Source organism: Neophocaena asiaeorientalis, unplaced genomic scaffold (genome assembly GCF_003031525.2).
Source record: "Neophocaena asiaeorientalis asiaeorientalis breed wild unplaced genomic scaffold, Neophocaena_asiaeorientalis_V1.1 scaffold7, whole genome shotgun sequence".
Taxonomy (NCBI): Eukaryota; Metazoa; Chordata; class Mammalia; order Artiodactyla; family Phocoenidae; genus Neophocaena; species Neophocaena asiaeorientalis.
In genome coordinates this window covers 11,147,631-11,172,133 of record NW_020185337.1, presented here as the reverse complement: position 1 = coordinate 11,172,133, position 24,503 = coordinate 11,147,631, and the positions used below count along the sequence as shown (strand labels likewise).

Genomic DNA, 24,503 nt, shown 5'->3' with positions numbered 1-24,503 from the left:
CAGGGAGACACATCACCTCATCCTTCAAGGCTGCTCACCACAGACACAACCCTAAGAAATGGCCCGAGTGAAGAGCATTTTCCGCCCACCCAGCAAGACATGGCGAAGCACAAGAGACCCACTGAGGAGTGTCTCCGGACATTCCTCAATTTACACGACTGTCCTTATGGGGTTCCTGGTCCCAAAAACTCCTCCACATGAGCCGCCCTACACTCTTCATGTCATGGGTTACAAAAGCAGCAGTATTATGCCCCTCATGGGAAAGGTACTTTGAAACACTCCAGAGTTAATTGTTCAACAGCACAGTCTGGGATCCCCCCAAGCATATCCTTCCCTCAATACAGTGGCCCAATACCACCTCTGCTTCTCCTCTCCCTTTCTGTTTCACCTCCCCCACTTTTTGAAACTTTTCTGTATTTAGAAATGCACAAGAAATAAAAAATAAACTACATATACATAAATATACACACATTTACATATATATATACATATACACACACACACACACACACACACTCACATATATATAGTGTACAAGATAAAAGCTATTCTCAATCTGGGCAAAACTTTAGTTCCAGAAATCTTCATCTATATAACTGAAGGAAGAGGAACCACTTACGATAGTTCAGAAAATGAAAAACAAGACAAAAATCCACTTGACAAATACACTCTGAAAAGAACTAACTTCGGGGAGGGAAGCTGCTTTCTTTTACTATAATGTCAATGATTTTTCAGACTTATATTTTTTTTTATTTCCCAAGCAGTGAAAAGCAATTTAAAATGCAAGATTCCTTAAAGTTCAGCAGCCAATAAAACACCATTTGTAACAAAAACTTGTAAGCATCTAAATATAAATTCAGTTAGAAAATTTGTAATTACAATCAGAATAAATTATATATTAATAAATTAAACTTTATAAAAATACCTACTTGTGTATAACAAATTTTTGCAGAGGGGCCCAGATGAATGCTAATCTTGTTCCTAAACGGAGAAAATTAATATAGATGGCCAACAGGCACATGAAAATATGTTCAATATCGCTAATTAGAGAAACGCAAATCAAAACTACAATGAGGTATCACCTCACACCAGTCAGAACGGCCATCATCAAAAAGTCTACAAATAATAAATGCTGGAGAGGGTGTGGAGAAAAGGGAACCCTCGTATACTGTTGGTGGGAATGTAAATTGGTACAGCTACTATGGAGAATAGTAAGGAGGTTCCTTAGAAAACTAAAAATAGAATTACCATATGATCCTGCAATCCTACTCCTGGGCATATATCCAGAGAAAACTCTTAATTCAGAAAGATACATGCACGCCAATGTTCATAGCAGCATCATTTACAATAGCCAACACTTGGAAGAAACCTAAGTGTCCATCAACAGATGATAAAGAAAACATGGTATTTATATACGGAATATTACTCAGCAACAAAAGAGAATGCCATTTGCAGCAACATGGATGGAACTAGAGATTATCACACTAAGTGAAGTAAGTCAAAGACAAATATCATATGCTATCACTTATATGTGGAATCTAAAAGAAAGATGTAAATGAACTTATTTACAAAACAGAAATAGACTCACAGACATAGAAAACAAACTCATGGTTACCAAAGGGAATGGGGGGGAGGGGGGAGGATAAATTAGGATTCTGGGATTAACAGATACTGACCACTATATATAAAACAGATAACAAGGACCTACTGTACAGCACAGGGAACTATATTCAATATCTTGTAATAACCTATAATGGAAAAAACCTGAAAAAGGATATATATCAAGCAAGGTATGTATAACTGAATCACTTTGTTGTACACCTGAAACTAACACTGTAAATTAATTATACTTCAATTAAAAAATGGTTATTAAAAAAGAAAATTACTTTAGATTCAACTAACTTATTTCAATTAATAATTACTGGGTACTTGCTATATTTTAGGTATTTTTCCAGGCATATTTCTGTTATTAGAATTTTTATTTTATTAGAGCTGTAATATTCTGCATATACTACCATTAAAAAAAAAACAAAAAAACAGGTAGGTTCGTGGCCTCAAAATGACCCTCTAGGCAAGACACGAGAAATGTTGGCATTTGTGATAAAGAAACAGAGGGCTGATCAGGTCATGCCAGCAATGGACATTGTGAACAGCTGCAGCTAAACGTGAGAAGTAATCAGGTCCAGGAGGCAGGGGAATGGAGCAGCTGCCCCAGCTAGAAAACTAAACTCTCAGATAGATCTAGTTGCCGAAGGAAAGTGTGGAGACGCAGTCTCCTCCAGTAGGTGAAGCACCAAAGGAAACAAAGTTTGACGTGAGAGAAAAGCACTATTATACAGACAGCGCTTCCCTAATAAGGAAAGTTGAGGTTCCCGGACTCCGACAACACCTTTCCCGGCTGATACTGAATCAAAAGCCTACACCTGTCCCAAGTAGTCATCTATTCCACACCTGATTCCAAGGTCAGCAGTCACGGAGCACTCACCCGGCTCAGGCTTGGCACATGTATCATCGCATTGCATCTTTAGTTATCCCAGAGGTAGGCTTACTGTTACCCACTTTTTGCCCAAAAGAAACAGTCCGGAATGATGACATAACTGTCCATGGTCACACAGCTTAGAAGTGCCAAGGCCAATATTTGAATCCAAGTAGTCTCACTCTTAACCACTATCTTAAACACTGCAATATTCTCTACCTAGCTTGGCTGGGGTGGAGGTGTGGGGATAAAGAGCACATGTACCGGATTTGTTTTCTTTTTAAATGTCACCTCATACTAGCTGGAGTACATCAGTGCAAACCAAATAACAAATACCATGGGTATCCACTTTCAGTAATAAAAACCCAAGTAGGACACATGAATTCGTAAGTTAATTCGTAAGTTCATCACCACAGAATCTTCCAACACCTAATAGTTTGTTTAAATGAAATATGAACAATATTAGAGATGACAAAGAATTTCAGATAATATCTATGCCATCAAGATTAATCTATTCAAGATGCAACTTCACGTGCTATATAATTGGAAGCCTTTGCGTCTCTGCTAACTTAAAAGCCACATATGGAATTCATATGAAGAAGGAGTTTTCGAGTCTGCTCATTCCAAAGGCAAGAGTAATGCATAATAAATAACCTGAATACTTACTTAACATAAGCAAGTTGATGTTAATCAAAATGACTGCGCCAAAGCTGTTTAGTAGAACCAAATGCGGTCAAAGCACTGGGACTTGGAAACTTGGGCAATTCAGCCAGCACACAGCCTACTAGGCCAAATGCCGACTTCATCCTCGTTCAACGCGTAAATGGTACACAGAAACCTTCTCCACCGTCCTCAGCACGACATCAAATCCTCCAGGACACCCGCCGTCCCCTCTGCACGCTCTTCCCACGCAGCAAGGCCGGGAACCGCGGAAGCCACGGAGACGCGTGGAGGACACGGAGACGCGCCGAGCCCAAAGAGACGCTCTGCGCCCAGAGCACCAGCTGTGGCTGCTTTATAAATTGGGGGCTTTGCGGAAAAGTTTGGATGGAAAAAAAAAAAGTATTCCACTATTAAGAGGGGGAAAAAGGTGAGGAGAGGGGCAGGTAAAAACTAGAAGCCTAACTGATTCTTGAGGTCCGTTTCAACATATGTTTTGAGATTATATAATCAAGAATGCAAAAGACCAATTAAAGGATAGTTCCAATACTTGAGCACGAAAAGACCTGCCAAAGAACACTCAGTTAAATATTTGCAAAGCCATTCCTGTTGAAAATAATTCCAACCTTCTGTGCTTTCATCAGCAGGTTAACGTTTTTAAAGAGTAAGAAAGAGATTTAGTTACCCCCAAAGCAAAAAGCCCTATCTTCTCCGTTCTGGAATTAGATTCACAGAAAATGGGGGGCGGGGGGAAGGATGGGACTCAATAGCAAGGATATTTGAAATTAAAAAACTGCATTCTGAAGGTTCTTAGCAATAATTAATGATCTGTTGGTGCCTCCAGCTAGGCTGCAGTAATTTCATAATTCAAAAGAACTTATTTTCTAGTCTTCATCTAAGAACCAAAAAAGCAAGAATAGTGTTTTTTCCTGCTTATGTCTTAGGTACTAAGACTGATCTCTGGTTTTTATTTTTAACTTACAAAAAGTTTCATTTAGCTTGCGTATTTATAGGATACTGTAATGAGGAAATTTTAATCTTTTATTGCAAATAAAATTGTTTGGAGGTCATATGATCATTTAGGTAGTTTTTCTTTCTTTATCCAAAGAAAGCATATATCTACTCATAAAAAAAAAATCCAAGGATATAAATCAATATTTAATATGCATGAAGGATATACACTGATAATATATATTTTAAATATCCAAGGATATATGTCAATTTTAAATGGAATGTATGTATTTCACAAAATGTAAAAGATATTTCAGTCCTCTTTTTAGTGAAAGCAATCCTTTTATTTCTAAAATATTGACTCTATATCTTAAAAAACGATGAATGAGTAAAACATTATTTTCAAACTTTTATGCAATTGTTTCAGAGCCTCACTGGAGAGCAACTTTAAAACTCTCAAAGCATACAGTAAGAATATTAGGGATTATTAAATCTTTGCAGACTTGCAAAAACCTTAAATGCCACATATCATCTAGCCACCTCTTCATTCAATTTATTCTTTCAAAAACCCCAACAGACAAAGCTAAAAAGAACTGGTACCAAAAAAAACACTACTTTCCATAGGATTCCAGTTATGAGATTAGAAAAAAAAAATAGAGTAGAATTTCTCACATGAGTTGCCATGTGGGCAGTTGCTGTCCATCCTTGAATAAGCAGGCACCAACAATGAAACAGGTGTTCAGAAAGTTCCAACTACATTTTTCTAAGTAAAGGTCATGTTGAAAAACATTTAAAGCTAAAAGCCTGGGTTTTTGGGGGGTTTTGTTTTTCAATTACTTAACACTATAACTCCTTCCTTTAAAAGTACAGGGTTTTTCAAATGCCTAAAGCAGATTTATTGATTTTTTTTCCTTGTGTGAAATTGATGTTTATTCACAAGGTATTTGTTCTGTATGTTGAAACACTTATTCTAAATGTTGTCCTGAGGGGGGATATACTGGTGAAGTCAGAAGAAATGCTTAAAAGCTAGTGATGGAAAAGCACATTCTTCCTTTACAAAGTTAAGTGACTGCGGTTTGCTAAATTTGAATCCTTGTAAGTGACTACCACTGAAACTCTAAAATGGGCTGTTTGTTTGTTTGTTTTGGGGTGTTTGTTCACTGCTCTCAGAGCACTTGACTGAGTCTCTACTTTTAATATAATTGAACTGAAAGTTACTGGAATGTGGTGAATTTCTTTTCCTTAAAAAACAAGGTATATTAATGTTGCTGTATTGTTTTTACAATAAAAAAGTATAAAGAAAGTACCCTATTCTAAAAAATGCATCAAATAAATGGATTCATTCCAAATTGAACATAATCAATAGTAACTTGAAGGAAGAGGAGATGGGGGAGGTGTAGAGGAAGAAACCCACTGATAGATTTCCTAAGTATTTCAGGTTGACTTTCTGTTCGCCTGAAATCCAATTTTCCAAAGCATTTTCCCTTTTAAACCTAAGATGTAATTATTCACTGGGCCTGGGGGTAGCAATTTTTCAGAAATTGGGGGTACCCCTCTTTTTTCCCAACAGAAAACAGAACCTGGAGTCGGCAAGAATCTGAACACATCCCCCCAATCATTTTACCTCTAGAGATTCACCCATCTTGCTAATAGGTTTCAGCTTATAAATGCATGTCTTCCTGCAAATTACTTAAAAGCAGTGTTCCCCAAAGTGAGATTCCCTGGTGACCTGGGGTGCCAGAGGAGACAATTTTAGAATACAGTATTAAATAACCTTAAATAAGAAAGTCATTTCCTTTTCAACTCTCTTTTAATCCTCTGGTCTAGTCAAGGAGAAAGTCTCCATTTGATCCCAGGATGCTGAATACTTTGTACACTTGTTAACTTCCACTGTAACAAAGGAAAATAAGCCTCCAAGTCAGGGCTGCCAGCAGGCACCAAGAGCTACCTGGAAGTTAACAAGCCATATTACTGTCATTGTATGTATCTGAATAGTGATATTTTTCAAGTTTCCTTTTTAAATAAATGTATTTCAGGTTTAAAAACGGAGTCGATTTAAAGGGAAAGAATACGTTTGAAATGGTCTAGATCCTTGAAACTGAAAATGAGATCAGTGGACCAGAAGCACCAGCCTCACCCGGGAGCGCGTTAAGGTACTGGATCTTCGGCCCCTCTCACACCTACCGAATCAGAATCTGCATTTGAAACGAGTTTCCCACGTGACTTAAATTTTACAAAACTCTGGGGTGGCACAACAGTTTGTCCAAAACCATGCAGGCAGTTTGCAAACGCCTGAGCTTTGAGATTCGCTGCTTCGGTGTATCAGGTGGCCATCCTTCAGACCCTCAACGAAACCAACTAGCGGAGGGCTGACGACAAGGAGAAAACTCAGTGCTTTCCCCACGGGGGGTCACAAACCATCAGTGGATTGTGAGGTCAGTGAGTGGGTCTAAAGTGGCAGCGTTGGGGATGCTACAGTAAGCTACAGTGACTTTAAGCAAGCTCCTATGATGTCCTATCCGGCCACATAAATCATCTTTTTTTATATTTTTGCGGTACGCGGGCCTCTCACTGTTGTGGCCTCTCCCGTTGCGGAGCACAGGCTCCGGATGCGCAGGCCCAGCGGCCATGGCTCACGGGCCCAGCCGCTCCGCGGCACGTGGGATCTTCCCAGACCGGGTCATGAACCCGCGTCCCCTGCATCGGCAGGCGGGCTCTCAACCACTGCGCCACCGGGGAAGCCCATAAATCATCTTTTTTACTAACGAATACTACAGTAAAAATTCTACCTAACCCTCCCCTTCATCCCTCCTCTCCCCCTTCAAGGGCTGGGGCTTTCTGCACATCTTCAGCATGGGAATGAGTGCCAAGGCTCCTTGGACCTACTGAATTAGCATGTCCTGGCCTTTTCTCCCAGAGTTGAGCCCCGTTAGAGAGAGAATTATGCTTTGGAAATAGGGCAGCCCAGGTCTTCTGCATCAGGTGATAGTGCTGGAAGCAAAAGAGCACAGCTCTCAGGGCATCCCAGTAACGCTTCAAAGGAGAAGCCAGGCAGTCACTCATTCCCAAGATAGATGGCCCAATTAGTCAATGATCCAGGTAGTTCAGGCCAAAATCCTACTCCTTCATCAGTTGGAAAGACATCCAAGGGGAAAGCCTGAATTACCTGTGTTGCTGACTCAGTGTTCACCTTCACAGCCTAAAGACTGTGTCGGAAATACAGAGGAAAACAATGACCAAAATATACAGGACTTATGACACCATAAAAGCTAAATATATATACTTATAGCCATCTAGGCATTTCCACAATATCCCGATTTAACAGGTTTTAATAAAATGTTTCTATTTCTCCCCGGTGCTAGGCCTAACACCAGAGTCCAACATCAGAAACTCAACTTCCCAGTACAAAACACCGATATGAGACAGTTTCGTTTTGCAAAGAAAATGAAGAAGAGTGAAGCTAACGGGTAAAGAAAAATGGGCAAATTAACAACAAACAATAGACATGAATTCATGGTCTGGTATCCATGATAAGAATTACATGCTATTCATTACAATGAAAAGAACATTGTGAACATTTGTTAGACCTTTTTTTTTCCTTTAGTTATTTTAGGAATGTACTTATGTAGGCAGAACATTACAGAGAACAAAAAATACATGTTACAATGAAAGATTACTGTAATGGTTCTGAAAGAAGTCAAGAAAAAAAAAACACCAAATGAAATTATGGGTGTTGAGGAGAATAGAGTAATAATTGCTAATACCTATTGATTAGTCTAAGCCGTTTAGAATATTAACTCCTCTAATCCTCGTGACTGTGAGGTAGATGTTGGGTCTTAATATTACTGATAACAACGTTAATACTACAGCTAAGAATGCCATCTTGCAGATGGGGAGACATGCCCTTAAGTAGCCTAAGATCACAAGCCTGCGAATAGAGCTGGGTAAAAATCCAGACATACTCAAAACCCAAACTCCTTAACACCAGACTTCTGCCTGCCTACCACCAGAGCGCCAGAATGCCCAACCCAGCATAAACCTTCTATCACTCTCTAATACTAGACCCTATAAAGAATTTTCCTTGAAGGTCAGTGACTGTGGAATCTTCACAAGTTAAGGGACTGAGCTATATTGATAGGACTGTACCTTAAAACAGGAAAACTGAGTTTGGGCATTAAATGCTTCAGGAGTGATTAGAACTACTCACTTGGCAGAATTAAGTTTTAAGGCTGCTTTGGGGGAAATATTAACAGTTGGGGGAAATTTTTGTTGGAAGCAAAACATTATACTTTGAGAAATGCTTAAGTCAAGTATCCCTTTTATTAGGATGACTTAAGTACAAAGCATTAAAATAGCTGGCCTGAATATTTATTAGAGCAACAGCTGTTCCCTCCAGATTTTTAGAAATTCAGGACTAAGCGCCAACTATAATTTAGAAAGCAATTTTTCAACAAGTAAAAAGAGCCCTATGTCTTGCAATACTTATCCAAATAGTAAATAGTAGCTGGAAGAGGTATAGAACATCACTATGCCTTTTCAATGAGAAGAGCCAAAATGTTTGGCCAAACACTTCCAAATACCATTGCTATTTTGTTATTGAGGTTGGTGATTACGTTACTTAAAAATTATACCTTACATTTCATAATTAACAATCCTTTATGTACAGACAGATAATACCATAGCGCTAACCACAGGGTGTGTACGCCATTCTGGGTATGTTTGTTTAGGAGTGCTGATAACTATGCCCCAGTAAAACATCTCAGAGAAATCATTTAGATTTTTATTCAAAATTTTCTTTCTTTCAAAAGATTTCCACTTCAGGTGCCTAGCCATAATTTAATACCTCATTTTTTTGTTTCTAAAAGGGGTAGACGAAAAGGAAGACATCAGGGGGAAAAATGAAAAACTTTTTGTGCACAGTCTGAATGTTCCACATTGAAACTTTTCTTTGTAAGGGAAACTGACAAATACCAGGTTTGGGTCTCCTGTGTTTGCTTTACTGTCAGCTCTCCGTGACAGTGCTGCAAACTTGGATACGAGAAAAGAAATGTCCCTGCTTGGCATGACAGCAGAGGGAAGTCAACGGAACTGCCACAGAGGTGCAGAAAGCAACTCCCCTTCTTCCCACCCCCAGATGAAGATACTCAGGGCTGGGGGCATGGAAGGAAGCCTCTGGAAACAGCCTGAAAGGAAGGGCACCTTGGACAGGGAGGCTGGTTTGTGAAGGGGAGGACCGTTTGCTGTCTTGCAGCTGTGTTTAGACCCAGTCCACTGTGCTGAAGTGTGCAGGACAGCAAGGGCAAAGGAACAAATGTCTATTTCTTCAATGTTCCTGTCGAATAAATAAGTAGCTCCTATCCCAATATGATGCTAATTTTTAGCCTACTAATTGCAGCACAAGAGGTTCTCTTTAGCAGAGATTCTCTCATTTTGCTTTTAGGGCTTTCAGGTTTAAAAATAAACTGGCATTTATGGATTAATAAAAACAATTCCATGAGGGATAAAATAGGCCACATTATTTTTTTCTCATAAGCAAAGAACACTAGCTTCATGTGCTGGTGAAATCAGTCACCATTTGGTCATAGCCCTATACCACCCACTCCCAGCTCCCCCTCCAGAGAGTAATGGCAAGAGATGCCACATCTTGCCAAGAAAAACAAGCTAGAGCTTCTCCACCTCAGCTGGGCATCAAAATCACCTGCAGCGGGGGAGAGGGGGAAGATGGCAGAAGAGTAAGACACAGAGATCACCTTCCTCCCCACAGATACATCAAAAATACATCTACACGTGGAACAACTCCTACAGAACACCCACTGAACGCTGGCAGAAGACCTCAGACCTCCCAAAAGGCAAAAATCACCTGCAGGGATTAAAAACAAAAAAAACAAAAAAATCCCCACTAAGTCCAGGGCCCCATCCCAGACCTACAGAATCAAGATTCCCTGGACCTACAGAATCAGATTCCCTGGTGGACCTACAGAATCAGTCCAGGGCCCCATCCCGGACTTACAGACTCAGAATCAGACTGAAATTTCCTAACAATTCACTGGTTATGCTGCTGTGCCTATAAAGGCACCTGAAATATCAACGAATCCTACAGAAGCCACCCCTGATCAGGGAGAGGGACGTCCTATGCATGAAGAAAAACCCACAGGAGAAAAACCCATATGAGGAATAATGTTTTCTAAACTTGCCTTGACCTTCAAGATTTAAAATTATCTGAAGGCTAGAATGGTGGTTTTCAATTGTTTGTTTAAGCAGTAGACCCCTTTTGCAAGCAAAACCCTTTACGATATCTCAAAATATCAAACCTACTGGTTGAGCTTCTCCAGGAGAAAGAGAGGGCAGAAACCCACTCAGGCCCCGGTACACCTCAAGGAAGCCTAGTGCTGCTGGTAGCATGGTTTGAAAACCACCGGGTCAGAATAAGACATTTAAATGGAATAAATATGTAGTACTAAATCTAAATTCAAATAATTAACTGGAGGGTTAGGGCTTGTGACTCGCACTTAGTCTAGGGAGATGGGTTTAACAGAAGTTCACTTGAAAAAGAGATAAAGGTTTCATTTCACTAGAAACACAACTTGAGCCAACTATGTTCTCTGGCTACCAAAAAGCATATGCAGTTTAGCCTGGGTTAATAACTACTATTTGTACTGAGAAATTTACCTTGTAGAAAGCACCTTCATGTGCATGATCCCATTTAATACTGGATAACTCTGCAAGCTATTGGAATGATTTTTGCCATATTTTAGATGAGCAACTGAGAAAATAATGTGTGAGAGTAACTTACTCAAAGATGAATCCAGGCTCTGCCTCCTGGGCTACAGACTTAAGGGGGAGTTTGAGAATAACCACCCACCGCTCTCTGGATGGTAGGAATGGTGTGTGAAAAACGTGTTTCATTCTGGTCGCTACATTCACGGAGGTGTGTCCAAATGGGACCATAGGCAGAGTACCTTAATCAGGGCAAAGAACCATCTGGAAATAGTGTATGAAGAAGACATGGAAAAACCAAGAGCCTTTAAAGATGGAAAGCAGAGGGTTTAGGAATGGCATCATGGCTGTTTTTAAATAACAAAGGTCTATGCCCAGGGAGATATGTCTTATATTGTATGCATAAGAGTAACCTAGGCCCTTCCCCTTCTCTTTCCTGAAAAATTCAGTCCTAAAGTGGGGACAAGGGAAGGTAAGCCTTTGTCCAGGAACAGGTATGGGGAGGGATGTGGAAGCCCAGAGCAGGGTATCAGAGAAAGGTGTTCACGGTGGGAAGTAGGTTGTGGCACGGCATGCTGGAGCAAAAGCAGTTAAGGAGGGCAACCCTGTGAGGGGCAGGGGCAGCAGTGGAAGACTGCCTACATAGGGGGAGATTTAATCAAATAAGTAAATCGTTAAGAACAATTGGAGCTAGGATTCTCACTGTCAAAGAAGGGAGTTATAAATATGGAAAAGGAAAAACCTAAAATAAACCCTGTCATGTCAGATAGGGATTTGAGATACCAGTGTGAACTCATGGTTTTCAAAATATATAGCTGGATATAGCAATGCAGATGTAAACATGTGTATGTGTACATATGTGTATATACATACACATATTCCATAGTCCTGTCCACTGAGAGGCCCCAGGGGTGGTGATAGCCTCAAAGCAATGAGCACACTTAGCAACCAGATCTTGGCTTCTAAATATCATTCTCTATGCAAAGGAACCAGGGCTCCTTGGAGAAATGGCTGATACAAAAGATGAGCTTGGAACATGTTGTTCTGCCAGAAAGCAAAGAAGGGCTCAAAGAGCGATGGGAGTTAAAGGGCAGAAAAGACTGCCACTGACTGCCAAACCTGGAACTAATGGGAACATCAAAGTAAGTAACGAGAGTAACAGTTTAATTAAAACATACTGGAACAAAAGAGATCAAAAGTTCTTACTGATATTAATTAATCAATCAAAATTCTGATGAGGAATGGGCTTTTTAATACATAATTTCACAATAACTTGCCACAAAATATGTATAAATTACAAAAGGGAAAAGAGTCACTTTATGGTGGAGAGATTTGGCAGACAACGCTTTAATCAAGTGACCATCATCACTAATGGAACAAACACAAACAGAAATCAGTGCCACTTGACGGATGCAATGAGAGGAACACAGCACCATTTCTGTAATTCTCCTGCCAAAGATGCACAGCCTGAATCTAAGAATGACAAAATGGCAGACCAACCCAAATTGAGGAACATTCTACAAAATAACTAGTTTTAAATCTTCAAAAGCGTCAAGAACCTGACAGTGAAAGACTGAAAGAGACTAAAAAGATCCAACTAAATACAACGTGTCTTCTGAACTGAATTTCTTTGCTTTAGAAGACATGATTGGAACAACCCGGAAACTTGAATGAGATCTAAGATTTAGATGGTGGTAATGTATCAGTGGTAATTTCCTGGCTATGATGGCTATACTGTGGTTATCTAGGAGAACATCCTAGAACATATACACTGAAGTATTGGTGTTATAGCCGTCATGCTGGCAACTTTTTCTCAGATGATTCAGGATAAAAACAAATTGTACTACTTGCAATTTCTCTGCAGGTATGAGACAGTTTCCAAATAAAATTAAAAATCTACAACAGTATATTAGGAAGATGGAAGTTCCAAGGGAAAACTACACCTAGTTTGCAAGAAAGATGAAACTCTCAAATGATTAAAGTGGTCCCCAAACAGATCCATCCTAAGGAGGGTTGGCAGGATGTTTGAGAGAAAATGCCTCACTGAATAGTAAGTTAGAGGAGATGATGCCTATGTACTCTCCAATGATTTCATAATTTATTCATTCAACAAATATTTATTAAACACCTACTGTTTCAGACAATATGCTAGACACTGAGCTTATGAAAATAACTGAGAGACAGTCCCTGCAGTTGGAGACCTTATATTCTAGAGAAGGATGGTGATTCAGCAGCCTATAGTTAGAATTTTAAGACAGGCATCAGTGTTACACATAGAAAGAAGCATGTGACTCAAGAACACTTTAATACTTTAATAACGCTTTAATAACTGTCTTTAATACTCCATTTTTCATTTATGAATTTTCAGTAGACTACACAATAGTTTATTATTCTATCATACTCTTTCACATTTTCATCCTAACTTTTGTGTGCTTGCGGGTGGTGTTAAGACATATGCAAAAACTTTATCACTTTTCAATTATGAACAGATGTAAATGACTTACTTGATGTTTTATTTTAGAATAACAAGCATCTTCTAAAATAAGATTCAAATGAGAAGCTAGGGCTATAGTTATTGAAAGAGACTTAACACTCCAAAAGTGAACCCAGATATGTTCTTCAAACGTCACTCCACGTCTCTGTTCTCCAATTTCTACATCTGTCACAAAGATGTCATAATATGCCTGGAAGATGCTTTGAGATGCTTAGAAGAAAGACGTCGTAATTATAAAGCCCTGTTAAAATACAGGTTACTTTCACCTTTTGCCAGGGACTAATGATTACTGTGGCCATATTAAGTAAGACAGAGTGATCCATCTAAATGAGCTCACCTCAGCAATTTTATGGTGGGTGAAACATTATTTGGTTTTCCAACTTTTCCCCTTGGCTTTATTTCAATCTTCCAGGCAGAGCATCAAGTGAGAATGCTTCAGTGCTTTCTCACTGACCCAGGAGTGAGAGGCCAGAGCAAGCAAGTCAGTATTCAATTACTTTCCCTACTTAGGTCTATACACCCTTCTTACACTTTTCCCATTTGACACTTTCATAACCATATTTAGCTTTCTTCCTACCATCTCCTTGTAATTCAAAAGGCAGTTTAGACTCCCATATGGTTGCCATCGAAGCTAACAGATGTCTAGCAAATTAAAACAAAAATTATGACTTATAAACTGCTGATGTATCATCATTCCAGAACATCTTACAATTTATAGTGAATCATAAGATAAGACTTCATACTTATGCCCCCGGCAAGGTTCCCTAAATCTCTCTCCTCTCTGAATTTAAGCCCTGTGGAAACAGATGAGATGCAACATTCTGCCATCAAACCTGGATAAACCTCCACTTAAAGATACAATGTAATATTTGCTAGCACAACAAAGAGAAATTTGGCCTCAAGGATCCAAGGCTTTCTAATCTTTGTACAGCAAAGAGAAGAGAAAAATGACTTGGTTCTCCCAAGTCACTCAGTTCCACTGATCCGTAGTGCTTTTTTTCAAATACGTGACGATCCAATCTATGGAATCCATTCGCCTCATCTCCTTGGCAGATACTAAGAGGAGCATCATTACCTGGTAGCAATGTTGCCAAAGGAGCAAGCTAAGGTAGTCTTAGTTTTATAGCCAGCATGGAACTAGTACAAAATCTGGAGACAATGACACAGACCATATTCACCATTTGTTAAATACTGAGACACTGTGCTGGATAATATCTTATCTGATTGCATCCTTGAATCTGCAACTCTATTGGATAATGTTATCTTTCCTTTATAAATGAAATTAAGGCTCAGTGCAGAAGACTATTTTCCAAAGATGGCCACAACCCACACGACCCTGACACCTGTCTGACAAAAGAGGGAATTTCCTTCGTCAGCACTTTGAAACTGAGCAGGCTCCACTCCTGCTTAAACCAGTGGAATAGATGAAACTGACACTGGGCCAGTTCCCGGAGTAGCCTTCACTGGCTGCAAGTTTCTTCTGCCAGTCTCAGAGACAGGAAGAGGCCACGTTTAGGTGCTCTAGCCAACAAACCTGGCTGAACTCTCAGCAGGCATCACCTGCCGGTCATGTGACGGTACCCCCTTGGGCATCCCACTCCAGTGAGCCTTCAGTTAACTCCAGCCCAGCCACATCTCACTGCAACTGCATGGGCCATTCCAAATGCAAATCACCCACATGAGCCTGGTCAAATCACAGAACTGTCAGATAGAATAAAGTTTTATTTTAAACCACTAAGCTTTGGGGTTGTTTGTTATGTAGCAAAAACAAATTTACAGAATTTGTAATAGCAATAACAAATTTACAGAAGCAGGCTGCCCATTCCTGACCCCAGTTCTCCAGTCAATAACATCTTAGTCTGAGTTACTGGGATCAAGTATCATGACTACCTTCCTGCTGATCATCGCTCTAGAGACCAGGGTACTAAAAACTCAGAGATTCCAATATGGGGTAATTTTGAAGCAGACAGCAGGATAGGAAAGGTATGAGGGTGTATATGAGTGGAAGGCTTTAGGCACAGAAAGGAGGGACAAGGTGTGTAGAAAGCAGAGTAAGAGAAGGGCCCTTGTAACAAAGGCATCTACATAACAATTCTGCCTGGGGCAGCTGGTTTAGTTCCACAGCCTACATCTCTTTTCAGGCTTCCCCCAAGAGATGAAGACCTTCAAAATGAGATAAGACACGACTCTCTTCTGCAACTCTCTATGCAAGCACTCTGCAATTCTTTGAAGCTCTCCACAGTTCCAGAGGTTTTGCTACAACCTAATCCACAGAAAATACTCAATATGCCTCTATACACTACAAAATTACACCAAACTGTCAGGGAGACAGGCCCAAATCCCTTTATTTCTTTTCCACGTCCTGCTACGAAACTGCAGAGAAAGCCCCTAGGTACTTTTTGTTGCCTAGCTGCTGAAATGTGCAACTTTTGGAAGTGTTCAAGTAGAATCAAGAGGCTTGGACTCACTACGCCAACAAGATCCAGTCCCAATTCGGTAGTCCTTGACTCTCAAAGTTATGAAAGTTTCAAGTTCAGATAAAATCAAAATGCCTCCCCCAGAAATGTGACTTTTAAACATTTCCAACAAGGGTTGAAAAAAAGGAAGCAAGGAAAGAAAATAATTTCTTCTTCCTATATTTGTAGCAGTGTTTGACTGCAGGGAGGGGGGTGACTGCTAACAGGAATCATGTCCAATCCCTGGCAAAAATGTCCTGTGAAAGACTAGATCTGATATTTATTCATGTGTCCCCCTTCATCATCAGTCCTGAGGCCAGATGACATGCTGACACAGAAAGTGGTCTCCAGTCCCTCCCATTTCCTTTTGCAAAACATTCATGAGCAGGGCAAGGTACTCCTACAGAAAACAGAAAATAAAAATAAAATAGCCTAGTACATGCGTGGCAGAAAAAACAAGAATATAAATAGCTGTATTGACAACTATTCTCATCGATGTATATGTTTACAGCGTATGGCCAAAATTAAAGGAGAATCAAAATAAATGCACCCTGTGTTAAGACTGTTGTGGATTATTATTGATCCCACGACTGGATTATTGTTTATCTCACATTGAACCTACACTGAACAGCAACTTGGAGAACCGCCCCCACCCCAGACAGCCACCATCTTTACTTTCCATGGGGGGAAGAGTGGGGGGCAGGAGGAGTGCCCAATAAGGAAAAGGATGGGATGGGATGGGATGGAAAGGAAAAATAACACGGTCTTTGAACCAACGTTTTCCTCTTGTCCTAGTGAACTCTTTGTCTGGTCGCTGAACATGTTTGTGAGATCAAGGAAAAGAATTCAAACAAAACAAAAGAGTAGGCATCCCAGCCTAATTACAATAGGTGCCCAGCACATTGTAGCGCCAGCAAAGCATGGTCTGAATCTTTCCTTCAAGCATTTGCTCTCCCAGTAGCCCCATAAAACATGCCTCGTACACCTTCTCCTCTGCATTTCTCCAAGGTTTCCCCAAAACGGCCCGCTCTATGTCACTCCTCAGAAAGGAGGACGTGAGGCACGGACACACTGAAACATATGTTGATGGTGACTTCCTCTTATCCTGACAATAATACAGAGAGAGAAATAAATCCCTCCAGCCCACACGCCCACTGGTCAGTCCATTACGCAAAAGGAGCGCTTTCCAGATGAAGGGGAAGAGCGTGCAGGAAGCGTTATTTACGTGCACATTACAGAACCGTATACCACCGCATCTGCATCCTACACAAAGCCCGAGATGGTGCAAGAAGATACACGCTGAACATGGCACAGACCAGCCGCGGCAACACGGAGCCAAGCCCTCGTCCAATCAGATCCTTGTTAGAAGGTGGACCTCAGGGTCGGGTCTGCCCGATTAGCCTTCCCTATTATGACACCACGCTCAGCCCAACATCCATATCCCACCCGGAGCAAATCTCATTCGAGTGGTTGCTCATCTCTCAAACTGCCGAGCCCTTTCTTTCATCTGCATCCACGCTATTCCTCCCTTAAAAAGCCACCCCAAGGCCTGGGTGCCCCCTTTCCGGCTCGGTTTTTCTTTTTACCTCTTCGCGTTCCTAGAAAGGATTAAATGTTTATCTCTCCAACGCGCAGGCTGAAAAGGCGGAAGGCAAATGCCTCTCCGTGCTACCGCAAGCGCCCGAAGGGCTGCGAAAAGTAAACGCAGAGAGCAACGTGGGGGAAATCGTCGCGAATCGATCGGCCACGATAGTCGAAATCCCAGAAGCGCTCCAACTTACCCAAAATATGACATTGAAGCCAAATATGAAATATTTGATGCAACAACTGACTTCAGGACCCTTGTAATGCTTCCCGGACATCCTCTGGGTTCATGAAGACACTTGCCCCGGCAGCCCGAGTTTGGAGCCCCTGAGCACCGTTGCTCGGAGCAGCACGGCGGGGAGCTGGGGCTCAGGGACGCCGCTCGGGGGCCGCAGCGCAGCGGTCGGGGCTGAGCAGCGCAAGGACCGACCTGCGGAGAGCGGCTCCCGCACGTCCAGCCCCTCGCGCGCCGAGGCCGCCGGAGCCGGGATGGCCGCGAGCGGGCGGGGAAGCGCGTGCTGCAAGCCCCGAGCCTCGCTGGAGCTGGCCCCGAGCACAAGGCGAGCTCCCAAGCCCGTCCGCCAGACGATCCGTCCGTCGGTCAGTCTCCGGGCAAACGCGGCCGCGGCAGATGCTGGAGGAGACGCTCCTCGCCCGCCTGCCGGCTCGCGAGCTCCCTCCCACCCCTCGCTCCGCCCGCCGATCGCTCCGCCCGCGCCGCCCGCAGCTCCGCCCGCCTCCCGCCGCCGGAGCCTCTGCGAGGTGCGCGCGCGCACGGGCTCGGGCTCTCCGGGATGGCGGTGGGACGAAGTACGCGCGCCGCCCCCTCGTTCTAGCGCTCTCCGCTCCTGCTGCTCCCTCCATCCTCGCCCGTCCTCAGGCCAGCCCGGAGCGCCGCCGACCCGCGAGCACTGCAGCGGGGTAGGTGGGGAGGATGGCCGGGCGGAGGGAGAAGTATGGGTGCCCGGGTAGCACGCCCATTGGGAGCAGCCTGGAGGAGTGACGGGGGTTGATGAGCAGCGGGTCCCCCTCTGCCACCGGCAGCAGCAGGCAGCTTCTGGAGGGACGCGGGGGAAAGGGTCGCTTTGGGGCGACAGTAGGGATCCTGAGTGAGAATCTTCCCCGCGACCCCCGGACGAGCCTCCGTTCTGGGTGTAGCCACACTCACGGCTCCTGCTCCACCACCCGGTTTTGTGGCAATAGAAGACGCCGGGCCACTGAGCCGGAGAGGAAAGGGGTCGTAGACTTTGCTGGGAGCAAAGGGGAAGGATAAGGTGTTAGGGAAGGGGGAGAAAAGAGAGATGGGAAATGGGGGCAGCGAATCGGGAGGGTTGCATGCGGCTCCAGCCCAACTTCCCCACCTGCGGGAGAAATAGGCTTATCCTAGAAATGGGGACGCGGAAGGAGAGATGGCCCAAAGGAATCCTGACCCGGGATACAATCCTTGCCCTAGGGCCAGTTGCCAACAACAGAAACCCGGATTGCAAATGCTCCCACGAGACGGAATAGTGCCGAAGGAACTTGACTGATCTTAACTCTAAGAAGGAATCCAGCGAGGCGTTCCAGGATGGTCTTCCGGGGAATCCGAATTGAGTTAATAGATCATGAACGGTTACGCTTTTGACCTCTCAGAAAGGATGGAACGTGCCTGGAAATTATATTGGAGCCCTACCTGAGAAGGTGTGCCCGTTAGTTGTGTATCTGCCTCCCGCCTGGAGCACTTTCATAGGTGCTGACAAGCGGGTACCAGTATTTCATGGAAAAAGAATGAAGAACCGCTCAGAACTGTGGGTAAACATCTGTGGGAATTTTTTTTAAGGCTTCAGAAAGCTTCAGAAACAAAGCTTCAGAAACAAAGAGATGAGATCAGGAAATTTTTCCAGTACCACCCCGTGTAACCTGGTACTGGGCACAGAAATCTGCATGTTTCCTAAGCTCTCACATGATACTTAAGTATGCTTGAGAACCTTTGTCCTAGGGCTTCCCTGGTTAACTACTTCTCACTTTTCTCAAAAACTAGCCGGCTTGTTGACAACCTGTTATGTGGAGGAGCAAGAAGTTACTTTTTCTTGCAATAAATCGCACTTAAGTAGACTTGGCCTTGAGAGGAATTGGGGCTATATTGAGGCCACAGGTAGGAGCCAGGGTCCCCACAAAGGTGGAAGAACCAGGAGATTCTAGAATTATGACACTGGTTAACAGTGACTTGAGCCGTTTGGATGAAATAACCCTCAAAAGTGTCCTCCACCCACCCAAAACACACAGCATAGTACTACCACCAATCTGGTGGGCTTGAAAGGTAAAGTCTGCTCTTAGCAGCAGATTCCCTACTAACAGGAAGGCACTGACAAGCTTTACCTAAGCCCACTGGTGCTATATTGTAATTCTTTCTGGGCATAAATAAAACAGTTCCTGCAGATTCCTGGATAAATCAAAGGAAAGGTCTATCTTAAGCTGATATGACACAACTCAGAAAAGGACTAGAAATTAGATCCAGTTGATGACTGAGCTTATCCCTAAACAGGATTTACCTTTGAAATAAAACTCAACAGAGAAGGGCAAGTTCAGATAACTCACTGGTAATTTGGGGCAGGGGGGCTAGTTGAGTTCTCATTTCATATGTCAAAAGCAAGTCCAAGGAGGATTTATGAGTTAAATGTATTTTTTTTTTTTTTTTTTTTTTTTTTTTGCGGTACGCGGGCCTCTCACTGTTGTGGCCTCTCCCGTTGCGGAGCACAGGCTCCGGATACGCAGGCTCAGCGACCATGGCTCACGGGCCTAGCTGTTTCGCGGCATGTGGGATCTTCCCGGTCCAGGGCACGAACCCGCATCCCCTGCAGGGGCAGGCGGACTCTCAACCACTGCGCCACCAGGGAAGCCCGAGTTAAATGTATTTTTTAAAGCAAACCAGAAAATACTATTTGTTAAACCTCTGGCTAGAAGTCTTCCTCAACTTAGAAGCAATAGAAGGAAATGATCAATGGATATGACTGGGTAATACCTAAAACTTCTATGTGTCAAACATTATTTTAGACAAACCTAAACCAAAAAAAGAAAAGAAGTGACAGCAAATATAAAAAAAAGTATGAATATCTATAAGTAGGGCTCATACAGCTTAATTAAAATATAGAATCTCAGTTATTGAGTATAAACAGAAAACAAACAAATCACATACAAAGACATCAAATAGTAATAATAAATATATGGTGAAAATTAACCTTATAGTAACTAACGAAATAGATGTTAAAACAAACCAGTGATAAAGATATAGAGATAATAAGCAATGGTTTGCTCATACATTGCAGGTGTCATTATAAAATGATACTGTCCATTTGGAAAGCATTTTGACTATATGTCGTAGGTCAGGGTGCTCCTACATTTTGATTCAGAGGTCCCACTTCTAGGACTCTAGCCAGAGACATACTCCAAAATATGGGGAAAGTTATATGCTGCAAGTTGTATATCACAGCATTATTTATATTGAAGACTAGGCCACAACTTCAAGATGCTAGAGGTAGGGGCTATACCCAACTCCCTGTAGCCACCTGGACCACGATGCTACTTCATGTTTCTCTGCTTTGCACATATTCCTGGTCTCTACCTGAAGGACTCTCCTTGCCCTGTGTCTGTGAGCTGAGCTCTCTTCTCTCACTTATCCTCAACACTTTTGATCAGCATTTTCCTGGCTCCCTCTTTCATCCCCACAAGCCCTCCTACACTCTTCCATTTTGGCCCTTGGAGACTACCTGTAATTAACTCATTTCCCTCCCTGTCTCTTCCACTCTGCTACGTCTCCTTCAAGGGTGTGCACCGTTTCCTTTTAATCTTAGAATTACTAGCATCCTGCCAATGTTTCAGGTGCTTGATAAATATTTATTTAAAAATGGATGAATCAGGGACTTCTCTGTGGGCTCCCAATGCAGGAGTCATGGGTTCGACCCCCGGTCGGGGAACTAGGATCCAGCATGCCGCATGCCGCATGGCACAGCCAAAAAAAAGGATAAATCGTTTACTCAAAACTTTTACAGACATTAAGGATGATGATTCTAATCGCTTATATGTGGAATATAGAAAAATGGTACAGATGAACTTATTTGCAAAGCAGAAATAGAGACACAGATGTAGAGACCAAACTTAAGGATACCAAGGGAGGAAGGTAGAGTGGGATGAATTGGGAGATTGGGATTGACATATATACACTAATATGTGTAAAACAGATAACTAATGAGAACTACTGGTATAGCACAGGAAACTCTACTCAGTGCTCTGTGGTGACCTAAATCAGAAGGAAATCCAAGAAAAGAGGGGATCTATGTATACATATAACTGATTCACTTTGCTGTACAGTAGAAACTAACACATCGTAAAGCAACTATATGCCAATAGAAATTAATTTTAAAAAAGGATGATGATTATAAAGAGTATGTGGCAATGTGTGAATACATTATAATGTTCAATTTTAATTTTGTGGAAATATCTCAAAGTAATATAAAATATGAAAAAAGCAAGGTGCAAAATAGTATACAGAGTAGGCTACCATCTTGTAAAAAAATAATAATAATAAAGCATGTTGGCAAAGGAGAGTGGAAAATTTATATATGCACATATTTCCTTGTTAATGGGTAGGCTATGTATAGAAGAAAATAAACTGGTAGTAGTGGTTTGAGGGGCAGGGGTCAGACTAGAGGCCTAAAGATATGATGGGAGGGAGGCCTGCTTTATTTTTCAATATATAAAAAATATATATATTTTTTGTTTTCAAAATTTGTACCATGTATATGACATACCTGTTTTGAAAAACAAATCAATCTACAAAATTGTATGCAATTATATGAAAAAAGTTAGGCGTGAATTCTTGACAAATAATGGTTGTTCAGCTGTGGGATTGTGGGGGATTTTGTTTTCACGTTTCTGGCTTCTTTTGTGTTTAATGTGGTTATACTGCTTTTACAATGACAAAGATAAAATTATAAATAAAGACATAAACAAATAACTAAGTAATCATTATATTTATTTCAGCACCACCTTTCATGACTCAATAAATTCTGGCCTATTTTAAGGAGGAAAAAAAAGGAGAGTAATTTTCTCCCTGGAGACAGCTACAGCCATCTCCTTTATAAGTCTGAGGTTGAAAAAATGGTTAATAAGTTTAATTACTGAAAAGTTAATCAGCCTTTCAAATGGCAGTAAGAACAAGTAAAGCACATTCTTCTAATAGTTGCCCAAAAGGCAAGATATGACAAGAGCGTTTTAACCTAAGACACCAAATTTAATGAGCTTGACTCTCTCTGTATTTCACTCTCCCCACTGACTTTCTGCCTCCCTCCTCTCTCTCTTTCACTGTCTGTCTCTCTGCTCCTCTAGTCCTGTATTTTTCTTTTCCTTCTCTGTGGCCAGCACTGGTGGTTGTCTACCCACCTAATGTTCCAATGTCCCCCCTCTTTTCACAGCCATAGGCCTGGGAAGGTCAGCTCCAATGGGTGAGCCAAACCTGGCTCTTGCCAATGTTCAGAAATGGGCATGAGGCTTCCTTGGTGGCGCAGTGGTTGGGAGTCCGCCTGCCGATGCAGGGGACATGGGTTCGTGCCCTGGTCCGGGAAGATCCCACATGCCGCAGAGCGGCTGGGCCCGTGAGCCATGGCCGCTGAGCCTGCGCGTCCGGAGCCTGTGCTCCGCAACGGGAGAGGCCACAACAGTGAGAGCCCTGCGTACCGTAAAAAAAAAAAAAAAAAAGAAATGGGCATGAGACACAATTCTGACCAATGAGGAGAATCTTCTGGGAGTTTCCTCACATCTAAGAGATGTTTTCTTTTTGGCCTTGGATGTAATTGTGTTTGGATGTGACACCTGAGTCCTCCACAGCCTGACAATAATAAAGACCATACCAAGCATGGCAGAGTGAGAAAGTGAAAAGAACCCAGGCTTCATGCCATCATTGCCTGGCTGACTTCAGCCTATTCAGGACTTCCTGTCACAGGAGAGAACTTGTTAGTTAAGGCACTGTGAGAGAGGTTTTCAGTTTCATGCAGCTCAAAGTATTCTGTTTTAAACACTCTCCTTCTGGCGTTCTCTCCTGACCCTTTGATTTTCTCTTCTTGAATCACCACCAGTGTTTCCACATTTCTCTCAGTACCACCCTTTTTCTCCTTTTCCCTCCCCTCTCCTCTCTTCCCCAACTGTTCCTGTCCGTCTTCAACAATACAGGGGGAACCTTTAGCACAGTCTGACCAGATTACACCCACCCCTTTCTCTCACTTTCTCAACCACAAGATGCTTCCCCACCTCCGACCACACTCATACTTCACGGCTGACAGGCCTGGGTGGATCCACGCCCGGCCAGCCCCAGAGTCTGTCTCTCTCCATGTTGGAGTTCCTTAACAAAGGAATCCCTGCATGTGGCTGAAATGGAGGTGATGTTTTTTAGGAGAGCTGAGGGGCCTGTGTTTCCAGGAGGAAGACTCTCACACTCTCTCTGCAGAAAGAGGAAGGAAGCACAAACACCAAGAGAAACAGGGGCAGAGTCTCTGACAACGTGGGCCACACAAACTGTTGTACATTTTGTGCTCTGAAAAGCTTCCGGCCCTGCTAAAGGCTTTCTATTTCTGGATTTCTTCAAGAGGACCCTATCCTTGAGGTTTAAGAAGTTTTTAGACAGAATTCTTCCATTGCACCCCATTTTAGCTTTAGCTACTTTGGAGTAGGCATCTCACATTTGCAAATCAAAGAACCTTGATTAAAACAAGTCATTCCACCTCAAATCCATTATCTAATGAGGTCAACTGAAAACATTTTTAATTGGCCATAATATAAATATTTGTTGTCGTTAATGAATCTAATATTGTGCCTACTGTTCTTTCATCAAAAAGTGAGTAAATTAAAATATTACATTTCTCTAAAAAACAAAGGATCCCCCAGAATCAGTATCACCCCGTGCCCCTCTCACCCCACGCCCACACGTACCCATTAAGGAAGTCTAGTTTTCAGGGCCCCAGGAAGAACATAAAAAGAAAGAATATCTGTCTCATAAATATGATTAAACAAGCATATGTAGAACACAGTTGTTTCACTTTTAAAAATCAATTATAATTGCTTGTGTAATAAGATGAATTCTATCTTTTACAAAACATGACAGCACAGGCGTTGATTTTGTTGATGTTGCTGTTTC

At 42.2% G+C, this 24,503-nt stretch overlaps 1 protein-coding gene and 1 long non-coding RNA gene across 5 annotated transcripts in view; one reads left to right on the top strand and one right to left on the bottom strand.

Annotated features, from left to right (window-relative positions):
- Positions 1-17,988, bottom strand: part of TSPAN5 (tetraspanin 5) — a 171,087-nt gene extending 153,099 nt beyond the window's left edge. For 2 of the 4 annotated variants that reach the window (XM_024736046.1, XM_024736045.1), the window contains exon 1: positions 17,536-17,988. In XM_024736046.1, coding sequence (XP_024591814.1) covers positions 17,536-17,616 — 81 coding nt within the window. In that variant the 5' untranslated portion in view covers positions 17,617-17,988. The remainder of the gene's footprint in view (positions 1-17,535) is intronic. The other 2 variants (XM_024736043.1, XM_024736042.1) reach the window with 2 other exon arrangements.
- A 111-nt stretch (positions 17,989-18,099) lies between these two features.
- LOC112393819 (uncharacterized) lies at positions 18,100-19,432 on the top strand. Its single transcript, XR_003002030.1, has 2 exons — positions 18,100-18,259; positions 18,792-19,432. It is a non-coding gene; the product is annotated as an uncharacterized LOC112393819 (long non-coding RNA).
- Positions 19,433-24,503: the final 5,071 nt, after the last annotated feature.